General features: G+C 46.0%; 2 protein-coding genes across 8 annotated transcripts; one reads left to right on the top strand and one right to left on the bottom strand.

The window, feature by feature from the left end:
• Positions 1–375: 375 nt before the first annotated feature.
• LOC103052797 (uncharacterized) lies at positions 376–15,708 on the bottom strand. Of its 4 annotated transcripts, XM_088148500.1 has the most exons (7): positions 15,565–15,708; positions 14,731–15,258; positions 14,466–14,592; positions 14,104–14,183; positions 13,272–13,398; positions 9,815–11,573; positions 376–1,556 (listed from the first exon to the last, which is right to left on the bottom strand). In XM_088148500.1, the coding sequence occupies exons 2-7, from the start codon at positions 15,142–15,144 to the stop codon at positions 704–706; spliced, it is 3,360 nt and encodes a 1,119-aa protein (XP_088004626.1). In that variant the 5' UTR covers positions 15,145–15,258; positions 15,565–15,708; the 3' UTR covers positions 376–703. The 4 variants fall into 4 exon arrangements, with proteins under 4 accessions (XP_088004626.1, XP_088004623.1, XP_088004624.1 ...); XM_088148497.1 differs by lacking the exons at positions 9,815–11,573; positions 13,272–13,398; positions 14,104–14,183; ... (1 more) ...; positions 14,731–15,258; positions 15,565–15,708 and adding exons at positions 3,652–3,770; positions 5,537–5,655 and having other exon boundaries at positions 376–1,824; XM_088148498.1 differs by lacking the exons at positions 9,815–11,573; positions 13,272–13,398; positions 14,104–14,183; ... (1 more) ...; positions 14,731–15,258; positions 15,565–15,708 and adding exons at positions 3,652–3,770; positions 5,126–5,357 and having other exon boundaries at positions 376–1,824.
• A 2,270-nt stretch (positions 15,709–17,978) lies between these two features.
• LOC103051532 (general transcription factor II-I repeat domain-containing protein 2-like) lies at positions 17,979–25,051 on the top strand. Of its 4 annotated transcripts, none has more exons than XM_007441451.3 (7): positions 17,979–18,044; positions 19,265–19,737; positions 19,886–20,000; positions 20,875–20,960; positions 21,182–21,308; positions 21,794–21,994; positions 22,773–25,040. In XM_007441451.3, exons 2-7 carry the CDS (start codon positions 19,357–19,359, stop codon positions 24,614–24,616), a joined length of 2,754 nt encoding a protein of 917 aa, XP_007441513.1. In that variant the 5' UTR covers positions 17,979–18,044; positions 19,265–19,356; the 3' UTR covers positions 24,617–25,040. The 4 variants fall into 4 exon arrangements, with proteins under 4 accessions (XP_007441513.1, XP_007441514.2, XP_088004621.1 ...); XM_007441452.4 differs by lacking the exon at positions 17,979–18,044 and adding an exon at positions 20,071–20,140 and having other exon boundaries at positions 19,598–19,737; positions 22,773–25,044; XM_088148495.1 differs by lacking the exon at positions 17,979–18,044 and having other exon boundaries at positions 19,706–19,737; positions 19,886–20,231; positions 22,773–25,051.
• The last annotated feature ends 1,916 nt before the right edge of the window (positions 25,052–26,967 follow it).

Genomic DNA, 26,967 nt, shown 5'->3' with positions numbered 1-26,967 from the left:
TACCTATAGATCTCTTAAACAGGATCTTATCAGAGACTAACACATACATAAAGCAGTAACATCTCTCAATTTATATATGAAATATGAGGTTGATTTTTTGGGTGGCCCTATGGTAGGAGAGCCCTTTCTGACTTGGCTTCCTCCAGATGTGCAGACGTCTCTAGAATTCTCTGCAGTGGCCTTGCATCCTGGGAGTTGGCCATTAAGGCAAGCTGCATTAGCATGATACAATCAGAAGAGTATCTCGTGGCCAGTCATGACTCCCCTCCCCCCCCGCCATTTATTCTCATCCCAAAGAGGAGGGCTGTAAAATGGGGGTGATAGTTGAAATCTCTGGAGACAGAATAAGTTTCAAAATGTGTTTGAGGAATAATGGACAATACTAAAGATTTTATTTGTTACTTGTCATAACAATTTAGCACTAAAGTTATGCAATGTTTCAACCCAGTTTCAACATTTACAAGTATTTGTCTTTGGAATGGTTGGCAGAATTAAAGCAGGGGAGACACAAGACCAGGTACGAAGACATCTGGACAAAGAAGAGCAAAAGGAAATAGGTTTCTTATCTTAGTTTCAGAACATTAATATGTTCCACTTGGTTCACTACAAATTAATCTTGTTCCACATTCTAACCACTGGGATCATGTCTCCTGAGTGAATTATTCAATGAGATTTGCTTTTGGATTTAACCCAGACTAAGTATTCACACAGTTGCTCCCCTGTGGGTTCTTTGATGAGCATTCAGGTGTGTGCTTCTGCTGAAGCTCTTGCCGCACTGCAAACAGGTATATGGCTTCTCTCCCGTGTGAGTTCTTTGATGGGAAGTGAGGCTTGAACTTACACGGAAGCTCTTTCCACACACCATGCACTGGTATGGTTTTTCCCCTGTGTGAATCCTTTGATGGGTGTTAAGATCCGAACTCCGTCGGAAACTCATCTCGCATTCCAGGCATTTGTATGGTTTCTCTCCTGTGTGAATTCTTTCGTGGTATGTGAGGCTTGTGCTCAAACAGAAGCTAATCCCACATTCTAAACATTTATAGGGTTTCTCCCCTGTGTGAGTTCGCTGATGGTAAGTTAGGTTGGTACTTACACAGAAGCTTTTGCCACATTCTAAGCACTTATAGGGTTTCTCCCCTGTGTGAATTCTCTGATGGGAAGTGAGGCTTGTGCTCACACGGAAGCTTTTCCCACACTCCAGGCATTTATACGGCTTTTCCCCTGTGTGAATCCTCTGATGAGAAATGAGGCTTGTGCTCAAGCTGAAGCCAATCCCACATTCCAGGCATTTGTAAGGTTTCTCCCCGCGGTGAGTTCTTTGATGATAAGCCATGCTTGTGCTGGAACTGTAGCTCTTTCCACACTCAGAGCATTTATAGGGTTTCTCCCCCGAGTGGCTCCTCTGGTGACTGGCGAGGCTGGTCATTGCGCTGAAGCTTTTGCTGCACTGGGAGCATTTATAGGGTTTCTCTTCTGTGTGAATTCTTCGATGAGCACTGAGGTGTGTGTTTAAACTGAAACTCCTTCCACACTTCTCACATTTAAATGGCTGCTCCTTGATGTAGCTTGTGCAATGAGCTATAAGGTTTGAGTCAGAATGGAAACTCTTCTGACGTTCAAGGAAGGTATTCTTTTCATTTCCTTTATTGTTTTTTTCTGGATTGGCAAGCTCACGGTGGTCCCTGGCCAGAGAGGCAGATGCTTTATTCTTCATCTGACTTAATTTAGTTTTCCTTCTCTGTGGCTCCCTTTTTTTATCTCCCTTTTTTTCTGGATCCAAAACACGCGGTTCTTCTTTATTCTCCATCTCTGACTTGTTAGCTTCTGTAATGAAAGCAGAGAATTAATATTAAAAGCAGATCTTCCAATCACTGATCGACTACAATTAAGGACCACAATAATGGGTGAACTGAAAAGATGAAGCAGGGGAACTCTTATCAAGTGTTTAACAAGCTATCTTGACTGGCCCAGACCACTGAACTCGCAGCCCTCAGTATTTTCTCAGCTTCAATCCTGGGGTACTTAAGATAATCTTTCCCTCTCAGTCTGGCCCAACTCACAAGGTTGTTATGCAACTCCATGGAAGAATTACATGCCTATTCTGAACTCTTTGGGGTAAAAACAGGATATAATTATGCTTAAAGGGGAAATAAACAGACAATTGGCAGAGCTTAACTGTATGCCAGCTTGAATTCCTCTCTCAACGATGGTTGGACCACCTCTAGGTGGTGTGGCTTGCAATTCCCTTAGTTCCACACCAACTAGTTTATATCTGGCATTACTATTTATATACTAGGGCTTAAGATACATCCTTATTTAAGAAAAGCCTGACAGCTATTAGATTTATGAAGAACCACAAGATCTGAAGGAGCAAGAGTTCATTCACATGAACCTCTCCTACCGGCCAAAAAAGTTTTCTGCCTTCATGACTGGCAATTAGGAATATTTAGAAGCAGTTGGGCTGCGTGAGCCAGTTTTTCCTAGTCACTTTTCCACTGTTCATAGACTTTGGAGCAGGGGGAGCTGATACTCTGGAACAGCAATCACTAAACGTTTAACAAGCTCAGCTGAACATTGATAAATCCCAGCTTATTGCTAATATTGAGGCAGACTTGGCAGCAAATAAAATCCATTATTCTACTACTATAGCTTTGGCATCTCCCACAGAAAAGCAACAATCCACAGTGATCTGTTTGCTGACTAGCACACTCTTAATACAGCACTCCCATATAGGCTAGATCAGTGTTTCTCAACCTTAGCAACTTTGATGCTGGCTGGGGAATTCTGGGAGTTGACGTCCACTCATCTTAAAGTTGCTAAGGTTGAGAACGCTGGTCTAGATTGTTAGGTTAATTACAGGTTAAGGGCAAGGCTATTACTCTGGGGCCGCTCAACAGCTACAGGGAGTCCCAATTGCTTTCCTACCCCAACTCGTAAGGGCTGACACTTAAAAACTCGGTATCGGACTGACAATGTGGCACCTAAGGTCATTCCGACAGCAGCAAAATTACAAAATGGTGAGCACTTACCTCTGAAATAAAAATGAAGATTAAAATAGTGGAAATAGATTTTACAGTATCTCTGTTCTCATCTTTTATTCTTTTAATAACAAAGATTATGGAGCAGGAACCTTCATTGTGGCATCATTTCTGGGCAATTCGCTCTTCTACTCTCTCTCATTCTCTCTTCTCTTCTAGGTGATAGCTGTGTTATTGCAACAAACTTTTAGGATTCCTTGGGATTATAGGAGGAGAGGCACATTTGCCTATGGAGGCAAGAAATCAGGACTCTGGTAGCACCTTTTCCAACTAACACGTTTTATTAAAAGGTAGAAACTTCGTTAATTGGAAAAGGTGCTACCAGAATCCTGATTTCTAGGATTCCATGATAGTCCTTAGTGTTCCCTGATGGTTTAATTATCTAATGATCATTGATAAATCCCTGTATTCATTATATTGTGCTTTTAATATTTGAGGTTGATATTTGACTACTGTAACCCATGTTTATAGGATTACATTAATTGGAAAACAAATGTTTTAATTAACAAAACTATATAATTAGCTACATCAGAAGAAAAATTGTAAAGTCATGAAACAGATTGTGCAAAACATTCTGATTCTTAAACCTCAAAGACAAAATTGGGAAGCTCACCAAAAGGGTCCACAGTCCCACGATTCTCTTCCATGACTAGACTGTTAAGAACTCTGCTCAAGATTCAGCAAAATCCACTTCTCCATGAAATGCACAACCTCCTCAAAACGCAAGTGATTCTAAAAAAGAAAACAGGAACTGCTCACTGGCTAGTATAAAAATTACGCATCAGTAATATCCAAAACACTGTTTCAGGAGAAACAGCAGGTCTTCTCCTGCAGGATTTAAACCTTCATGAACAGCATCCATCGTTTTCACAGTGGACAGTTTTTTACATATAAAGGCAAGAACAGAGATTTGTTCAGATCACCCAAGCTGACTCCTTCCCATTCCGCTACTTGAATCATCCACTGTTCTTGATTTGGTATGCAAAAGCTACTTTGCCTCAGTCATGAAGCGTTGCCACTTTCTTCCTCCAGAAATTTCCCTACAAAAGAAGCATCATTCTTTTATAGTATTACTGTACCAAGCCAGTATTTTCTGAAGCATGTTCAGCTAACTCCAGTTAGCAACCAGGTCTGTCAGAAACACTAGTGAATGCCATATTAGAATTCATTTGGGACCAGGAAAGATTCTTTCATCACAAAACCATAGAATAACATCATCAGTATGGCTGAAGGACAGAAGATGGAGAAGCCATTCACTGGGCCATCTTTGCCATCATCCATACAACTTTCCTTCCCTTAAATTACTTAGTTGAAATTAAGACAGCCATGCAATTAAAAAAAAAAATTAAGTTGACTTGACTTTTGCCTCCAGAAAGCTACATTTTTCCCCTTACCTGCTTGCTTCTGTGAATTCTGTTTATTTGTACACAACACATCTTTTAACATGTTCATTCAACACTTAAATACCTTCCAAAGCCTTATGTGTAAAAATACATTAGAAAATACATTTTAATTACATGGAGAGGGTGTGGAGGGTGTGGATGAAATCTCCCCAGGAGTGCAGAAGTAATGTTCAACACTAATTTTACTGCAAAAGTGATTGGTTTTAGTTGATGAACCCAGAGTGGCTATTTTCATATAAATAACTTCAAATCAGAGCGGTGTTCTGGCTTTAGCGAAGGGAAACCCATAGGCCATCTTCTTTGAAGCGAGTCGAATCAGTGCTTTTCCCATTCTTTCCATCTTGGTCAGAAAATATTCAAGAAACTAAACATTTCCGCATTTGGGGGGGGGAAATTCTAATCGGAACACTGGCCTCTCCTTGGCCAGTTTGTTGATGGGACAGCTCCTCCAGGACCAGGCTGCCTGAAGAGAAGGAGATTTGCTCAAATCCTTGGTTCCGTTATTTTTCAGGATCCTATTAATTTGAATGTTCTTTGGCAAACTGCTCCTAGGGAAGGGTGGCAAAGAAATGGGGTCCCCCGGGTAGGTTTTTCGGTCCACTTTTCAAGGGGCCCTCTCCCCTCTGATGCTTTCCCGCCACAGTGACAATGACCGTATTTTCTTGGAAAACACAAAGGACTAACCTGAAAAAGGGGCAAATCTGAGAGAGGCTCATAAGGATTCTTTTTAATTGTTACTCTGCTTTACAAAGGAGAATTCAAGCGCGAAACCAAGGAAATAGATAATTAAATAAATCTAAAGGGCGGCTTTCTGAGACAGAGGGCTGTCCCTTATCAGCTAGGACGTCTGGTCACTGCGCCCATGCCCAGTGGGGCGGCCCGGGCTGGCTGGCACCGCCTCAGCCCCCTGTCCAGCGCCCTGCAGCGACGCTGGAGCAGCTCCCCGCAGCCCTGAGCCCATCCTCGCCCCCTCCCCACCCCCAGGACCATGCGCCTGGGCACCTAGACCCCCTGCTTCTGCTGCCCCCCCGCCCCCGGCTCCCCCCCCCGCAGCCCCAGGCCGCCCTTTCGCCCACGGGCACCGGCGGGGCTCACCCAAGGCAGGCGGGGCCCCGCAGCGTCGAGCGGTCCCCCTCTTCTGGGGGGCTGGGGGTGGGAGAGGAGCAGGAGCAGGAGGACCCGCCCCTTCCTTTTCCTCCCCTTTCTCTCATTCCCTTCCTCTCTAGGAGTCGGGGCGCCACTCATTTTAACCCCTGGGCTGCCATGCGGCGGGGGCTCCTTCGGGCTCCCCGGGCCACCCGCGCTGCACGTGCGCCCTGGCGGGCGCTGCGGGGCTCACTGGGGCTGGGGCCTGGCTGGCTTCTCCGCCCCCGCTGTGCCCTCTTGCTCTCTCCGCGGAGCGCTGCCCCGGGGGAGGAGGGGTCGCTGGAACCCTCCCCGTCCGGCTGCAGCGACGCGGCGCCCGATGAATGAAGCGAAGCGGTGGATTTCCCCGCTCCGAGACCGTCCCCGGGGTCCCGGCTGCGCCCTCCCCTTTCCCGACGTCACCCCCAGCCTGCCCGGCCCACCGCCCCCCCCGGCTGCGTTTCTGCCGCTGCTGCCGCGCGGGGCCCTTCCCGGACACCCCCGACCCGTCGATGCGCTCCGAGCGCCCGCGCGCGGCGTCCCTGCAGCTTGGAGCGGCGGGTCCGGCCCGCCAGGCAGTTCCCGGCGCTCCTGGGGAGGTTCCAGAGGGCTTCGAGTGGTTTTGGGATTGTCCCCAGACTCATTTGAGCCAAAGAAGCCGGTGCGCCCCTTCCCTCAAAAGTTTCTTCCCGGCCCTTACCAAAAAAAAGAAGAAAAAAAAAAGGTTCTCCAAGCAAAAGTTTTAAGGAGTAAAAAAAAACTTGCAACGTTTGAGAAAAATGGTGCGGAGGTTTTCCTTGGGCAGAGCGTGGAAGGAAACATCGGTCTTTAAAAAGCAGAGTGTAAGAGAAATAGCGATATACTGCGGTTTAACAAAAACGTTTTAAGGCGAGGAGAATTTGAGGGAGGAAAAAAGTACCTTCTGTGAGATGGAAAAAGCATGAACATTTATAGTGGAGAGGAAAAGAAAACCCAGTTAGGAAAAGTATTATTAATTACATTTATAGACCATTCTCTGAACCAACTTCAGCTTCTGAGTGACCTTCAAAGGCACCTTCACGAAGAGTGCGCTGCGGAATCTTGAGTGAGTGAGTGTGAGTTGCTGTAGTGAGATCCTCCTGCTCCAGGTTCAGACCAAAATTCACAGATCAAACATTGTTTCTGTCTTTGGAAGAAGGCACAGGCCTGCAGTCCAACATCTAACAATTCCCACCACCCTCTATTATCTTGTGTTTTAAGCAAGGGTATTTAAAAAATGTTTTAAAATGTACATACATTTTGTTACACTGAACTAATTAAGAAAAGTTTATAACCTCAAACTTCATAATCTTTTAGGGAAAAAATGAGAGGTTAGCAAATGTTATGAACAGAACTTCAAAAACTTTCTCCACATTGCTCAGAAGTCTTCTTCCTTGCCCATACATTGGGGGGGGGAAACCCTAATCTAAATGTTGACAAACAGCATGTATTAATAATCCATTGCTGCAAATCAGGGATAAATGTCTCCTTCCACTGTTAAATAATAATTCTTTTAAGCTTGAAAAAGACATGGTTTTTAATATTTTGATAAATTTTAGTTATATTCAAGCGCAAGCAACTTTCACAAAGAATGATTAAAGTCATATTAACTGTTAACATTAGCCTAAACTGTAGCAGTAATAGGACAAGACCAAACTATATGAGGTAATGTTCCAACTTTTGAGATGGAAAGCTGAGATCAACAGCAGTGCAATTGTAAATGACAGTAAATACTCCCTGAGCAAAATTGTTGTTGAATTTACTTTTGGGCCACTCCAAAATATTCTTGCATTTACATTGCTTATTGTTGACAAACTGAACTAAGAACTTTTTCCTAACTGGTGTCTATAATAAATACCTACTGGACCAAACCATAATTATTTCTTCTTTATCAAAAATCAAGAGGTTTAAATTTGTTAATCCCAATTTCCCTCTTCACACTAAGTGATTTTAAGACAAAGCTAGTGAAAACTGAATCTGGCCCATTTTGTTTCCTGAGGTGGAAGAGCAGATGGTTCCCCCATCACCAACACCCCCATTCATTATGCACAAAAACTCAAAATTTTGACGTTCTGACATAACTTTGGGAAGTGCAGGTTTCCCCAGCATGGCAATGTGACAGACGGACAGACATTTTACAGAGGTCAAGTTTTCACTTTAAGTTCAACCCAGAAAAATAAGGAAAAAAACAGAAGTTGAGATAAACAGGGACTCAGGATAACAGATTGTTTTATTTTTGTAAACCTAGTTACTTGTAGACCCAACCCACAATCTCTCACTTGGGAGAAAATCCCACAGACACCCACAAGGCTTACTTTCAAAGACACAGGTGTAGGATGCCACTGTGATAAAAGTAGTACCATTTGATTTGGGAGAAAATACTAGTGACTCAAAATACATATAACCTCAAAGAAAATGGTACTTGGTCAGGCTGAATGCAGTACAGGGCAGAGTTCTGATTAGAGATGATCAACCATCTTGAAAAGAAAGGACTGGTTGCTTGGTGTCTGGCAGGACATCAATGGAACCAGTACTAGGAAGGACCACAAAATGTAAAATGCCAATATCATACAACCATTGTATTTCTTAAATGGGTCTTAAAATAGCCGAAAAACTATCAGAAGAAGTGCATAGAGAACTTGGAGAAAGCTATTACAAATTTTCTGTGCACAACAGTCTGGCAAATGTGAGAAATAAATTAAATAAATAGATTTGAAAGAGTAGGAGAGAAAACGAATGCAGAAGCCATCTATCTGAAAATAAAAGCTAATTTCCTCTCCTTTCTATGTCAGATTGAGTACCCAGTTGTTCTATAAGCCTTGAGGTACAAGGGTGTTAATATTTGATTATCTGAATGCTATGTTATGTTAACCTACATTCATAATCTTTTGATATTATTTTAGCCTGTGCTAACCTTTAATAGACTCAGGTTTAGGAAAATTGAGAAAAAGATATTATTTGCCTCAGATAATGATTTAAAGATGTAAATAAGGTGCATCTTTGATCCCAGAAAGCCCATATCCCTGGGAAATTTGGCAGTGGACGCTAAATTTATCCAGTAAATAATGGCTTGGCTAAAATAGAGCCAGACTAGGAAATGTTCTATTGTTGATCAAATCACTCTGTCAGGATCTACGCAAGCCAGAACCTTCAACTGTTTTTTTATTGCTTTTAGTTTTATTGCTAAGTATATATATCAATGGGTGAATAGTGGAATGGCGGGAATGTTATTCTAAACCGCTTGCTTGACCTGCCATAAAAAGGGGGGAGAGGAGGCCAGGTGCCGTTATCTTTATCTTGACACAGGCAACCAAGGCCGGGAGGTGTGAGAACCGGGGCAAGGCGCGAAGAATTTCAAGCGGGAAAGAAAAGCTAGAAGGGGGGGAATTTGGGCTTAAAAGGACAAGGGTTTGCTTTGTAGAATTAGACTCAACAAACTATGGTGCTGTACGCTTCTCCTGAACAAAGAAATCTCTGATGGAACTCTTTGGACTCCAGAGGATTTACTGAACTTTGGGATTGGGTGTGCAGACTCTGACACACTCACAGCTTTAAAAATCTTAGCACACTTCAGGTACTAAAACAGCTTTCTGCAGGCACAAGTTTTCTACCCATAAAAGTCCTTTTCCCTGTTCTGTGATTTCTACCCTGGATGAATGCTTTGAAGGCATGGAGGCTTGAGCTCAAAATTAAACTCTTTCCATGCTCCAAACATTTTCATCCTTTAACCCTTTCCCCCGAATTATCACTAGATAAGTGAGATTCATGCCTGTGCAAAGATGCTTTCCATACTGCAAACATTTATTTTGTAAGTGTATAACATTTCTGGGCCAAGATCCACATTTTGCCTTTAAATGGGATGTTGTACCACACTCCAAAAATAAGTCACGGGGGAGAAAGGAAAAAATAAACTTAATTTACATTTCCTTCAAATTAAATACAGCATTCCTTCTCAGTTAGATATAATACCTTCCCCTAGTGTTCGTTCAGAATTACAATTTGCCAACAAGTCCTGCAGATCTTGGCAGACTGCACCCAAAGCTTTCTGGGGCCATATAAGGAATTCCCACATGTACATTTTAATTTACGTTTAAATTCTTTAATGAGAAATGAGGCATAATTTCTAACTACAGCACATATGCAGTTTCTCCCATCCCTGAGTCTGACATACAAGGTTTATGGAATGGAGGATGTTCCACACTCCAAGCATTTCCCTTGCATGATCTGTTCCCAGTGTGAGTCCGCTGATGAGAAGCAAGCTTCCTAGAGAAACATTTCCCACATTCCAAACATTTATATGGTTTTTCTCCAGTGTGAATCCTCTGGTGGGATGTCAGAGTAGCCTTGCAACTGAAACTCCTTCCACACTCTAAGCATTTGTATGGTTTCTCCCCAGTGTGAGTCCTTTGATGGTAGGCTAGCTTTGATCTCAGAAGAAACGTTTTTCCACACTCTGAGCATTTGTATGGTTTCACCCCTGTGTGAATTTTCTGATGCGTGTTGAGGGCTCCAATACAACTCAGTTTTTTTCCGCATTGTGAGCAGGTATATGGTTTCTCTGGCAGATGAGTTGCTGCGTGAGAAGTCAGGCGTGCCTTCTGAGAAAAGCTCTTCCCACACACCAAGCACTGGTATGGCTTCTCTCCTGTGTGAATTCTTTCATGAGAAATGAGGTTTGTTTTGTAGCTGAAGCTTTTCCCACACTCCAAGCATTGGTAGGGTTTCTCCCCAGTGTGGATTCTTTGGTGAGCAATGAGATGCCCTTTCCGACAGAAACCTTTTCCACACTCCGAGCATTTATGCGGTTTCTCCCCCGTGTGAGTCATTTGATGATACGTAAGCTCTGACCTCAGAAGAAAGTTTTTGCCACATCCCAAGCATTGGTATTGTTTATCCCCGGCATGAATTTTTTGATGGCGGCTGAAGGATTTGATGGAACTCAGTTTCTTTCCACATACTAAGCAGGCATACGGTTTCTCTGCCAGGTGAGTCACTGAATGAGAAGTCAGGCGTGCCTTCTGAGAAAAGCTTTTCCCACACACGGAGCACTGATATGGTTTCTCTCCTGTGTGAATTCTTTGGTGAGAAGTGAGATTCGCTTCGTTATTAAAACTTTTCCCACACTGCAAGCACTGATAGGGTTTTTCTCCGGTGTGGATTCTTTGGTGGGCAATGAGATGCCCCTTACGACAGAAGGACTTTCCACACTGCAAGCATGTATGTGATTTCTCCCTGGTGTGAGTCTTTTGATGATATGCAAGTTTTGATCTCACTAGGAACTGTTTCCCACACTCTACGCAGTGGTATGGTTTCTCTCCTGTATGGATCTCTTGATGTGTATTGAGGGCCTCAATACAACTCAGTTTCTTTCCACACTCTGAACAGGGGTATGGTTTCTCTGACAGGTGAGTTGCTGCATGAGAAGCAAGACGCACCGTCTTTGAAAAGCTCTTCCCGCACACCAAGCAGTGGTGTGGTTTCTCTCCTGTGTGAATTCTTTGATGAGAAGCAAGATTGGTTTTATTATTAAACCGTTTCCCACACTCCAAACATTGATAGGGTTTTTCCCCAGTGTGGAGTCTTTGGTGAACAATGAGGTGTGACTTACAACTGAAGCGCTTTCCACACTCCAGGCATCTGTGTGGTTTCTCCCCAGTGTGAATTCTTTGATGATATGTCAGGTTTGTCCTATCGCTAAAGTTCTTGCCACACTGCAAACATGGGTTAGGTTTCTCCCCTGTGTGAATCCTTCGATGTTTACTGAGGGTTGAGCTACAACCAAAGCTCTTCCCACACTCCAAACATCTGTATGGTTTTTCCCCTCTGTGACTTCTCTCATGATACATAAGCTTTGACCTTACTGGAAAACTCTTTCCACACTCCAAGCATTTATGAGGTTTCTTTCCAAGGTGAGTTTCATGATGGGAAGTGAAGGTCATCTTCTCAATAAAATTCCTACCACGTTCCTTGGATTTCAAGAGTTGCCTCTCTGGGGGGATATTGAAAAGAACTTTAAGGTTGGATTTAGAATGGCTTAAGAGTCCTCCTGCTCAAGGCAGACCCACTACTGCCCTCTTCCCTCTCCTGCTATGTGAATGCTTTCTTCCACTTTGCTATCTGTCCTCCAACAGGCAATTGGCTGGACACCAAATAGGTGTTATTCTGCAGGAGTCCTCAGAATGACACCTACCAGGGGCTCAGTGGAGCTGTGAACTTCCCTAGAGAACTACATGCAAGGAAGCAGCTACTCCAGTCAGCATTTCTGGAAGGCAGCGGATGGGGGTGGGCCTCCATTTGCTGCCCTCCCAGGCCAGTCAAAGCAGCTATGTCATTGCCTCTTACAGAACAGCCAGCTTCTCTTTTTCTATTTCCCATCACCTTCTAGACTTAAATTAAAAATTGTAAGAATATATTCAGAAAGCATGGGATAGGATAGGGAGAATACTTGAAAAAATATTACAGTGGAACCTCGGTTTACGAACTTAATTTGTTCCGTGACTCTGGTCGCACCCTGAATTGGTCACAACCTGAAGCAAATTTCCCCATAAGGGTCAATGTAATTACCGTTAATCCGTTCTGGCGTGGAGGACAGGGAGGCGGCTATTGCTCGGAGGGAGAGTCCCCCTCCCTACGACCACGTCAGGGGCGGAAAAATGGCCACGGAACACGTGTCAGGGGCGGAAAAATGGCCGCAGACCACGTGTCAGGGGCGGAAAAATGGCCACGGACGGTTCAAGGGCGGAAAATGGCTGCGGACCACGTGTCAGGGGCGGAAAAATGGCCACGGACCACGTGTCAGGGGCGGAAAAATGGCCGCGGACCGTGTCACAGGAGGGAAAATGGCTGCATATCCTGTTCGTACCCCGAAGCAGAGTTCGCAAACCGAGGTAAATTTTTGTGGCCGGAGCTGGTCGTAACCCAAAAAATTCGTTAACAGAGGCGTTCGTAACCCGAGGTACCACTGTATTTGAAAGATTAAATTAAGCATAAAAAGTTGAGGCCTAGAAGAATTTTAATGGAAGCGATCAGTTCCCACATCATTTTGTGGATAACATCCTCCACAGATAATTTAATTTGGTTCCAGAGGAAACTGAAAACCACTTTGGGACTTACAATTGAAGTATGCTGGCTCCCAACTCCTTTTCAGACCTGATTCAAAGTGGTGACACTGGTCTTTAAGCCCTAAATCCACTTTTGGCATATATGTCAGGCTACAACTTCCAAATTCCCAACCAGCATGGAAGACTGCTCTAAATTATCAGAGTTCTGGTCACATGGAGGACTTTTATGCACATTCATCATCTTAGGATAGGTGGGAAGGACTTTCTCAGCAATGCTGATGTTATGGCTTTATGCTGCCTCACCTTTATTTCCATCACCCAGCATTAGATTCTAGAAAAGCTCCAACCTGTGTTAATTTTTTTTAACAATTCTTGATTCTCATTTTCATTATATTGTGGTCTTAATATGCCAAATCATCTCCAAATGCTTGTGAGTGCACTGATCACTCTTTATGAAATTGAAAGGGTGGAACTAAATGCTTAAATATTAAAACAAAGTCAATCCTAGATCAGAAGGGGATTGAAATGCTGAAACACAGGAAATATTATAGCATTCTAAAATTAAAGATCTGCACAAGTAATAATACAATAGTTTTATTTGCCCCAATAAATAATAGAAGTCTTACCAAGGGAGGCCACAATCTCTAGATTCTCCTCCATAACTTGCCTGTGCAGAATTTTCTGTTCGGGAACCAAGATAGCCCACTCCTCCTCCAAAAAATGCACAGCCACATCCTTAAAGCACACCAGACTCTGACAGAAAAGGAAAGTGTTTCTTCTTAGCAAACAAGATAAAGGACAATTTATCTGTACAATCCAACCATTCATTCAGGGAGGAGTTGAGGATTACATTAAACTTTGGAAGCTTCACAGGTGGCACCTTGGGATGGTTGGTAACATCCTGGTCAGAGGTAGAAGCTGACAGAGATGAAAGCAAAATCAACTCCAGAACAAATGTAGAAGGAAAATAACCATTAAAAGGTGCTATTACAAAAAAGTAGCAAAAATACAAAAAAATAAAAACAGTGTAGTATACCACTTTTTTCTTCTTGTGTATTATTATTTTGTGAGGTTTTTTTCCTTTTTGTTATTAATTAAAAAGCAATAAAACATTATTGAAAAACTCAGGAACAAATGTAGAAGCTTTGCTAACAACTGCTCATTTCCCCTCCTTTCTTTATAACCTGTTTACGAGACCAGAGAAAGTCAAACCTCACATGCATGTTTCAGCCACGGAAGCTTCAGAGCACCACTGGGGCTGTCCTTCGCTCAACCCATTTTACCTGTCATTCTGGGAATACAACTGAAAGAGGGAATACTATACATACACCTTTGAGTTTCTGCAGGAAAAGCAGAATATAAAGTTAACAAACTGGAGTTTGAGTTCAAATGCCCATTCGGAAAGAAAGGGGATTATTTGATCTGGCTGTTCTGCCATTTAATTGTTCTTCTTCTTACCTGATCTGAATGCCCAGAAATGGTTTTCTTTCCATCATAAAGCAAAGTCTGATTGCATGATGCTGACTTTTTCCCATCGTCTGTAAGAAAGAAACATGATCCTCATCTCAGAGATTGAGTGACACATTGCTAAACTTGACATGAATATTATGACATCATTTATCTGTCGGATGCAGCTTGGTTTTCATGCAGTCTCTTTTTCATTGGTGCAAAACGTAAACACTGAAGGAAAGCTATCCTCCAACTGCATAAAAGGACAGGAGACAAGTACCTTCTGTAGAGGAGGGTCGAGAAAACTTAAGGTAGTGTAAGGATTTCTTGCATAACATGTCCAAGTAGAAATTAGGCCCATTAATCCTTACTCTGCAGAGCAGTAGCTAGGTCACTTTCCTGGGTTATCCACATCTGTAGACCTCTTTGTCTTGATTCTGATGGAGCTTTCGGCGTCTCAGGGAAATCAGCCACAAGTCCTCTAAAAAAATCCTGTCCCTGGAAAGGAATAAATAAGGAAAAATGGCAGCAAGAGGCTTAGGACATCTCTCCTTGGAAGATATCCAGAAATAGTGAGCAAGAGTTTTGCCACATCTTCTCATACTTTTTTGGGTCAACTGGATGAAATGTTCTCACCTGCTGACCTCGTGCTTTCTGATCCTCTGCCTGGCTCAGGAGAAGGCCTTCTGCCAGAGCTACAGCCTGAGAACTGCTCTCTGCTCCACACTCCTGGATCCAGCTCCTGATTTCTGGCGGGAGGACGATCAGGAGCTGCTCCAGGATTACCAAGTCCAGCATCCTACTCTTGGTGTGCCGCTCTGGCTTCAGCCACTGGCGGCAAAGACGGTACAGCTGGCTGCAGACCTCCCGGGGGCCCTTGGCCTCGCCAGACCGGAACTGGCGGAAGAGCCGGCGCTGCGCATCACAGCCAGGCGCCGCCTGCCACAGGGCGCCCCGCCGCCTTCTCTCCGGGGACTGCCCGCCCGTCGCCCGCGGCGTGGCTCCAGGCCCCCCTCCTCGGCCAGCAGCAGCTGAGACGGGCTTCTCCATGCCGAGCCGGTGCCCCGCCGAGCCGCCGACAAGATTAGGCCGCGCTGCTCCTCTCTGCGGGCGGGCGCCGGAGCAGCCCCTGCGCGCAGGCCGCTTCGTCCGGGCACGAGGACCCTGCAGGGCGGGCAAACAGCGGGCGAGGCCCGGGGCGGAGCCCGTCAGCCGGCAGCCACGGGGAAAGGCTTTCCCGGGCCCGGGGAAGGCGCTGGGCTGCCCTCCGCACTCCAGGCCCGCCCTCCTCCCACCCCGCAGGCAAGGGCGGCCCGAGCTGACAGCGCCGGAGGAGGAGACCCGGGCGCACCATCGCCGCCCGCCCACCCACCTGCCCGCGGTCCCCGCAGGGGCTCCGGCCCGGGCGCCTCCCCGACCCTCCCCTGCAGCCCCAGGCCGCCCTTCCGCCCAAGGGCCCCGCGGGCTCACCAGGGGCAGAGCCGGTCCTGCGGCAGCGGGCGGCCCCTTTCTTCTGGGGAAGCGGTTTTCCTAGAGCGGGCCCGCCCCTTCCAGTTCCTTCTTCCTTCCCTTCCTCTCTAGGAATTAAGTCGACGTTCATTTTAACCCTCAGGCGGCCGTGCCGGAGCAGCGCGCAGCTCCCCTGCGGCGGGGGGGCAGTGTATCTTGGCGCGGGGGGGGGCATTTCAGCGCCCCCGACGGGATGCAAATGGGAGTGTTTCATGTCTCTGTGCTTCGAGGCGAAGGCGCTGTTTTACTTCCTAATGAACAAAGGGAAATTGACTTGACGTGGATTCTTGGGCAAGGAGAAGGCGGTTTGCGCGCTTGTCACATGCAATGGGGAGATGGGGTTTGTAAGCCAGGTGGCGGGGAGAATAGGGCTGGGAAGAGAAGGAACACCTTCCCAACTCCTCTTTCATAAATTCCTAGGTTTCTGCATTTATTGCATTTATTGCAATAAAATGAACCGAATATGTGTAGCTCAGGGTTGAACTGTGGAGTCCTTGGGGTTCTCTGAGCTTGGTTCTTTTCTTGCAAACGTTTCATTACCCGGCTAGGTAACATCTTGAAGACTTTTCTGCAAGGCGATCCGTCCCTAACCAGGCTTCAGCTCTTCCGATGGCGCCCCATGGCCACTGTAACTGAGCCCCCCCACCTTGCCGCTGGTCATCCTCTTCTCTTTACTTCCACCTTTCCCAGCATCAGAGCCTTTTCCAGGGAGCGGGGTCTTCTCATGGGTCCAAAGTAATTTGTGCCTCCAGTGAGAACTCTGGGTTGATCTGTTTGATGATCCATCGGTTTGTTTTCTTGGCTGTCCACAGTATTCTCAGGAGTCTTATCCAACACCAAAGTTCAAAAGCATCAGTACTCTTCCTATGAGTTTTATTACATACTGATCACTGGCCATAAGCTTTTCTTCTTCATTTCCTCTCCTCACATAACTTGCAATGCCCAAAGATATTATGGCTTAGAGGTGATAACGTGGTTTACTCAACATGCTAAAATAGTTTCTGAGTTCTCCAACACTACCCAACCCCATTTAGCTTAATTTAGCATGTTGTACAAACCATGACATTGTAAATCCTGAGACTCATACCTGGCCCCCTCACTTTAATCTTTTGCTAATTCTTCTGTGATCTGCAAAGAGGAAATACATTTGTTTCCTATCCGGCTCAGATAATGTTTCAGGAGGTTACTGTTGACTTCACTGAGGAATAACAGTCTTTATTAAACTCTGGCCAAAGAATTCTGGATGAGCAAGTCATTGAGGAGATTGAACTCCCTCTCTTCCTGCTTGCAGACAAGTTCTGCTTTGGACAAATGCAAATCTGTATTAGAATATTTTGTTCCATTCTGATATTTCAGGATCTCTTTTTATCTCTTCTGGTCTGCTAGAACATTGCTTTTGGGCCCTTTAAAGCACTTATAGTTTGCCTTTTTGATTAGCCATGAGCCACGGGGCACAAACGTTTCACATCATTTGGAATCATTGATCTGGATCACATTTAGACATGTTTATGAAAACCTGACTGAGCAAGAGCATTAATTCCAAAAGCACTTATTGGAATAGGATGAAATCTGGCTGTAATCTGGCGATTACACAAAAAATGTTTAAAACGGGCCTCATTCATACATTGCCGCTGGCTGTACCAGCTGCCAGTGGGTGTCACTTCATCTAAATCTCTGAAGTTTTTCTTTTATCACCAATGTCCCATGAGAACAGCCAGCTGAAATCCAGGTCTGTCTTCATCCAAGGGGAAGGTGGAGGTCCGAGAGAGTGGTCCCTGTTAAAGAAAGAGGGAAATAGCCCTTATTTCTTCCTTTTTTTTCCCCTGGCCAAAAGGGCTTTAATTAAGGCTGCAGCTTGGAAAAAAACACACACACAAAAAGGAGCGGTAGACTTCATTTCCGGCTCCTAGTTTTGGAAAGCCTGCATCAGGGTCGCTTAAGCTGCGCAGATCCTGGGTGTCCTGCGCCGGGCAGGACCCTCTTCTCTTTAAGGTAGGAAGCGGTTCTTTGCATGCTGGGGCGGGGGGGGGGGTGGCAGGAGGGTCGCGGAGGCAAAAAACGATGTTTAAATCGCGCCAAGCCAAACCATTACCGAGCCATTGCATTGCATCTCTCTGCAGTTTCTGTGCATCGGCTGCTGCCCTGCGAACCCCGCCCAGCGGTGCCCAGATGTTTTAGCCCGCATCCTGGGCTGCTTGCAAAAGAGCGGCGGGGAGAGGGGAGAAATCTCTCGGCGTGGCTTTTCAAGGGTTAAGTGGAACGAGCCAATGTCCTAGAGGGGAAGGGAATTTGGGCACGAAGAGGGGGCGGTCTTCCCTTGCAAATGTTCCTCCCGCCGAGGGCCCTTCCTGCTCCGCCTTTTCCAGCGGGGGGTGGGGAGGGGGGGAGTGGCCTTTTCCTCCTCGGAGCGTTGCATTGCAGACCCCCTCGGGGGGAATTGGGTGAGTTTCCAGCCCTTCCACCGTGGCTTTGCAGGGGGGGCGTCCCAGAGCGGCAGGGGCGATGGGGTGGGAGGGGAAATGCCCAGGCTCAACCCCCCCCCGCCCCTTACAAAGAAGGAAAACAAAAAGGGCAGGGCGGGATCTGCTGGTGGGGAGGGGTCTCTTCGCTCCCCTTCTCCGGTCCCGGCCCTTCCTCCCTTCTTCCTGCAAAGCCGGGGGCCCTCCGCAGCCAGGGATTGCTCAGCGGGGAGGGAACAATGCATGGAGGCTGGGGACCCTTCTCTCCCCCTGCCACGCGTGGGGGGTGGCGCCCCCTTGCCTCGGGCCTTGCAGCCTCCCCCCAGCTGTCCCCTCTCTGTTGTGCGCCGGGTGGGGCTCTCTTTAAACAGCAAATGTTCCGTTGAAGATGAGACACCCAAGAGGGAAAGTCTTTTTGTATGGGGCGGGGGGCTGTGTTTCCATCCTTTTTGGAGCTCTTCTGCTGGGGCAACTTATTTGATTGTCGGTACTGGAGGAAAGTGACCGTGTTTGGGAGGATCCATCCTTAAGTGAAGTGGATTGGAGCTTTCCCCCAAAGAGGCTGGGTTCACACCCCATGCAAATCTCTTGGCTCAGCATGGGAGTGCAACTATCGTGGTTTGTAAACCAGGGTGCCCGGCATACTGGAGCACACCCCTTTTTGACATGCTCAGCAAACCATGGTTTAGCCTGACTAGCATCTCATTAACCTGTATGGCTTAGCTGGGGAGGCGTAGCCTGTCTCACAAACATACCCAATGCCTTCAGAATATATTGAAAAACATACAAAAATGTCAAGGGTCAGTTTTTCTGTGGCGTATTTTTCATGGTATTTTGGTTAAAAATGTGAGGGTCCACTTATCTGTGAGTATACACGGTAACTGCAGTATTGGTCTTCTTTTACGGTTCTATGTTTTTCTGTTTCACTGCCTCCTGGATATATTTTATATATTTGTCAGTAATTTTATTTAATCTGTTACTTAAAATGCATTTAAAAGACCACTTGGAATCCCTGGAAATGAGTGCCGTATGACCTACCTAATAAATAAATGAAAAGATAGAAATTGATGACAAAAGGGAGGCTAATTCAGCAGGAATTTCCTTTCATTCTCTGATAGCCACCCAACCTTAGCTGGGAAAATGCTTCCCGTCCTGGAAGAATAATCATTTTGCAATGACAGTATGTGGTCTTGGCTTTGCAGAACTTGGTAGCAGTCACCAATCAGAACCATCATTGCCCCTGTGACGAAATTGGCAGCCTAGGAGGGGGAAGTTTTGGGAGAACATCTCAAAGATGGATGAGCAAAATGCAGCCGGCCCAGAAGCTGAAAGGGGCCCTGAGACCATCAAGTCAGAGAGCAGTGGGGAAAACTGGGAGCTTCGCCCAGAGGTACATCACCAGCATTTCCGGCAGTTCCACTACCAGGACGCCAAGGGCCCCCGAGAAGTTTGCAAGAAGCTCCATGATCTCTGCCACCAGTGGCTCAGACCTGAACAACACACAAAGAACCAGATTCTGGACATGCTAATCCTGGAGCAGTTCCTGGCTGTCATTCCCCCGGAGATGCAGAGGTGGGTCCGGGAATGTGGAGCAGAGACCAGCTCCCAGGCTGTGGCCCTGGCTGAAATCTTCCTCTTGACTCAGGCAGAGGACAAGAAACAAGAAGAGCAGCAGGTAAAATTTTTGGTCCTGATCCAAGGGAATGTTCTCTAAATTGCTCAGCACTTTCTGGTCACCTTTCTGTGTGGGTATGTGTGGTGGGGTGGGGGTCCTAACTGTTTCACCCTCTTCATTCTATGTCTGGATCCTCTTTGCTGTTCAGTATGCAGAGTCGGGCCCCAATTTTCCCGAACCATTCAAGACTTCCTCAGATGCTCGACAGAGCGCCCTACGAAGGTGGATGAAACAAGAAGGGGATGGAACGTCCATCCTACAAGGTGAGGAAGAATAGGTGGCTTTTTCACTTGTTGTCTCTCTTCTGATGATCCTAGAAATCTACTTTTACAGGTCTTCCAAGGTGAAGATAGATCTCCAGTCGTTTTCCAGAGTTCAAAGATGGGCTTATTTTCAACGTCAAGTATGTGCTTCTTTAGATGTTTTGATCCGCATCTCCCCATCATCCCTCAACATTGGCCCCATTGGTAAAGACTGTTGGAGTTCAGGAACAGGTAGTCCCCCCCTTTCTTTTTTTTTTACACACAAATAATCAGCACCTTGATTGGTGACTAAGGTGCAAGTAGGGAGATATGTCTTCATGGCAGATAAAATAATAGCAGCGTTCCCCGTAAGAGATACCTTTTCATGCAGTAGAGGATGAAGCCATAAAAATAATATGAAGCAGATATTTGCCAGTCTGGTGTCTTCCAAATTCAGTGGGGTACAATTCCCATCACTTCTAGCCATGCTAGGTGGGAGATAATAGGAACTGTAGCTCCAGACATTTGAAAACACTGGACTGAGGAAGATTGCATTCAGTAAATAGATTAATTTATATATTCATTTGCAGTAAACCAGGGCTTTGGTTTACTGCCCCTTCTTTTAGTCAGAAGAAAAGCAATATTAACAAATATCACAAAAGAGCAAACTAACAACAGCCCTCTACCACCACAGTTACAAAGAAGACTATGGCCATTGAGGAACAATGAACATCCATGCCAAGCACAAGATGGAGGCTCTCAAATTATACCAAATGGCCCCCATCCCTGGGTTCTCTTAAAAAGCCGGATGTTTACAGCTCTCCTAAAATTCAACAGAGTGTGTGGGACAGCAGCTCTGCACACTTAGACACGTATTATCTTTGGTTCCTTCCAGGAGATGGAATGATGTCAGTAATACGTGCCCAGTCAACATCCCTTCTTTGTGGCGGAGGGGACGCAACAGCTGCGCAACAGGCACAGGTATGGGAAAGAGAGAGAATTGCAGATTGACTGCGTCTGTCCTTGCTCACCTCCCCGCCTTTGAACAAACCTGTCCTTTTCTTTGGTGAAGGTGTGTGTTAGGAAGGCCTTGTCTAGTTCTCTGCAGAGGTTTGGATCCTAAATCTTGATCTTTCACCCCATCCCTGAACTAGCCATTTGAGCTTTGCTGGTGACTCAACTTTCTGTCATCTTCTTTCCAGGGCACAGTGGCTACTGAGGATGTGGCCGTCCAGGTCACCGAGAAAGAAGGGATTCTGCCAGATCCTGACCAGAAAGGCTTCCCCAAGCAAGCTGTGGAGCAAGGTTGTGGACTGATGGCTGCTTTTGGTAAGCCTCCCTCTTTCTCCTGTTACAAAATGATGCAGTTTCTACCAAAGTGGAAGGCAATCCTGAATGTAACATGACCTTCCCCAAAAACAGCATCAGCACCCATTACCCACTACCGTGTTCTTTGCAGATGTAATAATCCTCCCATTTTAAAACTATTTTGTGGGAAATTGAGTCTTTCTGTGAGCAAATAACAACAAGCTGAGTATATGTTTTGTCTTTTATTCAGGTTTTTTTTACTGTTTCTTCTCCTCCTCCTCGTCTTCCACTTCCTCTTCCTCCTCCTCCTCCTTCTTTTTTCTGGTCCAGCAGATTTTATCAACTTGTATACATTGATGCATCTTACCTTTCCTTTAGAAAATCTCAGCAAGGGGAATAACACTTCTTTTCTATCCAAACCAAATAAGACAGCTTGTGTTAACTGGATTTGGTTAGTGCCTCCATTTCCCAAAAAGGCTTTTACCAGCTTCCTGTATTCACTGCAGAAGGCGATAAGTGGGCAGCCGAGCGGAAAGGGGAGCCACCTGTGGGACTGTCAGAAGGAGATGGCATTAAAAAGAGGGAGAAACAGAGGAGGAAGTCTGTACCAAATCGGAAAAGGATGATGGAGCTGAGTGAGTCTTCTGCTTCCCAGAGCAGTGACTTCCATCAAAATGCGGTCCAAGAAAAAATAGAGAAAATAAACAGTAAGTGCCAAATGCTGGGTCATTCCTTATTTAAGTTTTAAAAAGATGTTTAAAATTCCCTCGGGGAGAAAGCATGTATGTGCTTAGAGTTCCCTTTAATGTTTGTTTTACTGAGCGAGGAATGCCATAGGTGGCTCAGGGGGGTTAAAAAGGCAAGATGGCAGCTGTCCCTTTATGAATGAAGTCAGGCCCCTTTTTTTACACACGTGGCACAAAAGGGGCAGGGCTTGGCTTCCAGGTGAGGAAGCTGGTAGGCAGAGACGTCTCCGAAGGAGAGGAGATGACGCTCCAGCGGAGACTGACAGCTGGGCGACAAGCTCAGCTTAGCAGCTGAGGAATTCTGGCAGGAATTCTGGCTGGGGAATTCTGGGAGTTGAAGTCCACACAGCTTAAAGTTGCCAGGGTTGAGAAACGCTGCCCTAAGCGATGATGTCATTACTTGAATTTGGCTTAGGGTTTCTTGAACGCAAGTAGTTGGCGTGCATTGATAAGCCATAATTAAGCATGTTTGGTTTTCAGGTAAGCCTTCTAGGATACTGGAAGGGATTCACAAGCTGGCTGTCCAGGTGTGGCTGAAATGCAGCTCCCGGCAGTCCTTGTTATTGACGGTACTGCTAGGAGCTGTGATTCTCAGCAATAGCCGGAGAGCTGAGTATCGTGCATTGTGCAAAGGCTTATCTGCTTGTGGATTCTAATTTAAAAAAAAAATTTTTTTAAATCTTTCCTTATGAGAAGGCACTGAACTATCATGGCGCTTTATTTTTCACCTTATTCCTAGTTGCTAAAATAAGCGAGCCGGCCCGTAAAAGACAAAGGACGTATCTCTTCCATAAAGAATGGGAAGAACGATACTGTTTTATGGATGTGAATGGCAAATCGGTGTGCTTAATCTGCTCGTCCACGGTTGCGGTTGCAAAGAAACACAACGTCCAGAGGCATTTTGAGAGAAATCACGGTGCTTTTGCCAAAAATTACCCCCTCGATTCTGAGCTTCGAAAAATGAAGGTGAAAGAAATGAAATCTAAATTTGCGTCCCAGCTGACTGTCTATACAAAACCTGTGGTTCAGTCCAAAAACACCACAATAGCATCTTTTAAAATTGCCAGTTTGCTGGTTAAAAGAAACAAACCTTTTGAGGACGGAGAGCTGTTGAAAGAGGTGTTTTTGACAGCGGCCGACTCGATTTTTGAAGGTTTTTCCAATAAAAAAGAAATCATGACTGCAATACAAAAGCTTCAGCTGTCTGGGAATACCGTTTCTAGAAGAATCCAGTCCATTTCGAATGATTTGGAGTATCAGTTGCAAAGCGATCTGCAGAAATGCCTCTGGTTTTCCCTTCAGCTGGATGAGTCCACTGACATAACAGATACTTCCCAGTTGGCCATGATAGTTAGGCTGGTCTTTAGTGACCTTGCCGTGAAGGAAGAGCTCCTCAAAATACTGTCTCTGAAAGGGAAAACGAGAGGCGAGGACATATTTCTGACTTTCAAAAACTACGCGACTGAAATAAACCTCCCTCTTCATAAACTTTCTTCCATCACTACAGATGGGGCTCCGGCCATGGTGGGCAGCGTGGATGGGTTCATTGTGCACTGTCAGAAAGATGAATCTTTTCCAAAGTTTATTTCGTATCACTGCATTATCCATCAGGAGGCACTGTGCGCCAAAGTGCTCCAGTTTAAACATGTCATGGATGTTGTTACAAAAATAATAAACTCTATTCGAGCGGTCTCCTTGCAGCACAGGCTTTTTAAAGCCCTCCTGAAGGATGTTGATGCTGAATACGGGGACCTGATCTTGCACACAGAAGTTAGGTGGCTTAGTAAAGGAAAAGTCCTTGCCAGGTTTTTAACCCTGAGGGATGAAATCAAGGCATTTTTAAAAACTAAAGATCAGTACGTGGAACAACTCGATGATAGATTTTGGTTGGTAGATTTAGCCTTCCTTGCTGACTTGATGCAAGAACTGAACAGTTTGAATATTGAACTTCATCGAAACGATAAGCATATTTCTGGAATGATCTCTTCAGTCCACTCATTCAAAGGCAAACTGAGATTGTGGAAGTCGCATTTGCAAGTGAAATCTCTTCTTCCCTTCCCTTCCATGAAGCAAGTGGTCGGGGACAGCGATTTCAACAATGCACCGTTTGTGGGCTACCTCGAGACCTTAGAGGAGCAGTTCCATGCGCGCTTCCAACAGTTCACCAGCATTGAGCCTGTGGTGTCCTTCTTTGAGAATCCATTTAGCCCGATCGACGTCACAGAGACAGCCGTGGCCATAGGGGAGTTGTGCCAGGCCATGGTAGAAGAGGTGGAGATGGAGATTGTGGGCCTTCAGAATGATATCATTTTGAAATCTAACTCGAGCCATGCCAACTTTTGGAACCTGGTGGATGCCCAAAAATTCCCTTTGTTGAGGAAGACGGCTGCAAAGATAAAGTCTTACTTTGGGTCAACTTACCAGTGTGAGTCAGTCTTCTCAACAAGGAGATTTATCAAGTCAAAGAATAGAACACGGATGACTGACAAACATCTGGATGACTGTTTGCGAGTGGCAATCTCTTCCTACACTCCCAATTACAACAGGCTTGCCGACGGTATGCAGTGTCAAGCCTCTCACTAGTCTGGAGCCGTGCTGTAAGACTTAGGCAAAATGTGGCAGTTTTGCACTAATTAGCTTCTTTAGAGCAGACTTCACTTTGCCAAGTTTCTATTTTCTATTTTGTGTCTCATAAAATAGTAGAGAGATTAGGCTTAAATATATACCAATTTATTTGTAACTGTGAATATGATTATGTACTGGTAGTCTAGAAATAATGTTATGCTTCCACCTGCCCCCTCTACTATGCAAAAAAATAAATGCTCTTTTATATGTGGAACTCTCTGTTACCACCATATGTACTCAAGGATCACATGTAATATGTTGGGGGACTGAAAGCTACAAAGTAGGTCAATCACATCACATGTAGACAAGGCTGCATTTGGGGGGGCTGTTTTGAAGATTTGCTTTTTTAAACGAATATGTCTGTTTCAGTGCTTACAATACAGTTTCAATGTCTTTCCCTTCTCAGAATCATAGGACTTGGCTGTTTTCTACAATTATGACCAGATTTTAAAGGCCACAAGTTGCCCACAGTGGCATAGGGCATGAAAAATACCTACAGCTTTAATAAGCAACATTAAATACTTTACATAAGAGAAGAGTGTGAAAATGTGGAATAGGAAAGAATTTATTGCTGTGTTTCGGAGTTGTTTGTCCAAATATTTGCAGAAGTGAAACCATATAAATATTATTCAAAGACAACTGCTTTAATTTGTGGTTGCAAAAAATCAGGAGGAGTCTAGTAGTGCTTTCTACGACTGATTTTAATTTTTAAAAATTAATTAAAATGGTTAGTTCTTTTCCTATAAATGGTAGGAGTGCAGAAAATAGGCATTTTATATCTGGGATTAATATCTGTAGAAGATATGTAGTATAAATGCCATACAACTAATATTATTCAGGTGCTGAGTTATTAAGCTTAGATTAGTACAGAGGTCACCACTCTTTCCCCATGCTACTGCCATCCAGCCTGCTCTCTGAAGGTGATGGAAGTTCTCCAATTCATATGGAGACCAGTAGATAAGAGGAAGAAGTCTACCAAGACTCTGACGAAGAATGGCAATCTTCAGAATCTCTCGCAAAGTAAATAAACCCATCATGAGAATCTATGTTAGATGGATAACCTCATACCACCCCTCCATAGTGAAAGTTCATGGTTTCTGTATCTAAAAGCAAAGCACCTGGTTGCAACAAAAGTGATAAAAGATGATTGGAAAATTGTACCATAAAGATATGTTTACTGGCAAAGCTTTTGCCCAGGTGCAAAAAAAAAAATTTTTTTTTAAGGCTTTCCTTTGTCCAATATTTCTCAACCTTGGCAGCTTGAAGTGTGGACTTCAACTCCCAGAATCCCCCAGCCAGCCATGCTGGCTGGAGGATTCTGGGAGTTGAAGTCCACACTTCAAGTGGCCAAGGTTGAGAAATACTGCCTTTGTCTCTGAACCTTTATGCCATTTGGGGAAGAACTGCCCTTGCTTGCAGAAAAAGGGACCTTCTCTTTCTCTTGAAAAATCAATGTCTTTTAAAGTCCCACCAGGCAAGAAGACCCTCCCCCAGATCAGATCAGAAACAGCATCTAGAAGACCCCAGAAGGCGACCCATGCAGGCCTCCTGGCAATAGGACTCTTGCGGCATGGTCTCAAAGGGGTTAAGACGAGCGGCGCCTTAATTCCTAGAGAGGACGGGAATTGGTGTTCCCTCCGGCAAACCTTCCCCCGCGCTCCGCTTCCCCCAGAAGAAAGGGGCCGCCCGCTACCGCAGGACCGGCTCTGCCCCTGGTGAGCCCGCGGGGCCCTTGGGCGGAAGGGCGGCCTGGGGCTGCAGGGGAGGGTCGGGGAGGCGCCCGGGCCGGAGCCCTGCGGGGACCGCGGGCAAGTGGGCGGGCAGGCGGCGATGGTGCGCCCGGGTCTCCTCCTCCGGCGCTGTCAGCTCGGGCCGCCCTTGCCTGCGGGGTGGGAGGAGGGCGGGCCTGGAGTGCGGAGGGCAGCCCAGCGCCTTCCCCGGGCCCGGGAAAGCCTTTCCCCGTGGCTGCCGGCTGACGGGCTCCGCCCCGGGCCTCGCCCGCTGTTTGCCCGCCCTGCAGGGTCCTCGTGCCCGGACGAAGCGGCCTGCGCGCAGGGGCTGCTCCGGCGCCCGCCCGCAGAGAGGAGCAGCGCGGCCTAATCTTGTCGGCGGCTCGGCGGGGCACCGGCTCGGCATGGAGAAGCCCGTCTCAGCTGCTGCTGGCCGAGGAGGGGGGCCTGGAGCCACGCCGCGGGCGACGGGCGGGCAGTCCCCGGAGAGAAGGCGGCGGGGCGCCCTGCGGCAGGCGACGCCCGGCTCTGGTGCTCGTTTGGCAGTTCCCGTCGTGTGAGGCCAGGCGATGTGGAAGG

The sequence above is a fragment of the Python bivittatus genome, unplaced genomic scaffold, assembly GCF_059951505.1.
Source record: "Python bivittatus isolate LINGU-HERP-01145 unplaced genomic scaffold, Pbiv_v1 ctg000530_np1212, whole genome shotgun sequence".
In the NCBI taxonomy this organism is placed as follows: Eukaryota; Metazoa; Chordata; class Lepidosauria; order Squamata; family Pythonidae; genus Python; species Python bivittatus.
Note: the sequence above shows the minus strand (reverse complement) of the source record. Positions and strands in the feature narration are given on the sequence as shown.

Excerpts from the sequence above, each read along its gene's own strand:
- LOC103052797 (XM_088148500.1), bottom strand. The coding sequence starts at position 15,144 with ATGGAGAAGCCCGTCTCAGCTGCTGCTGGCCGAGGAGGGGGGCCTGGA. Across the intron at positions 14,184-14,465 it reads CCTAGCTACTGCTCTGCAGA|ACGATGGGAAAAAGTCAGCA; the intron begins GTAAGGATTAAT and ends TCTTTCTTACAG. Across the intron at positions 1,557-9,814 it reads CATCAGCGGACTCACACTGG|GGAGCAGCCATTTAAATGTG; the intron begins GAACAGATCATG and ends AAGCTACATCAA.
- LOC103051532 (XM_007441451.3), top strand. The coding sequence starts at position 19,357 with ATGGATGAGCAAAATGCAGCCGGCCCAGAAGCTGAAAGGGGCCCTGAG. Across the intron at positions 20,001-20,874 it reads TGGAACGTCCATCCTACAAG|GAGATGGAATGATGTCAGTA; the intron begins GTGAGGAAGAAT and ends GGTTCCTTCCAG. Across the intron at positions 21,309-21,793 it reads TGGACTGATGGCTGCTTTTG|AAGGCGATAAGTGGGCAGCC; the intron begins GTAAGCCTCCCT and ends TATTCACTGCAG.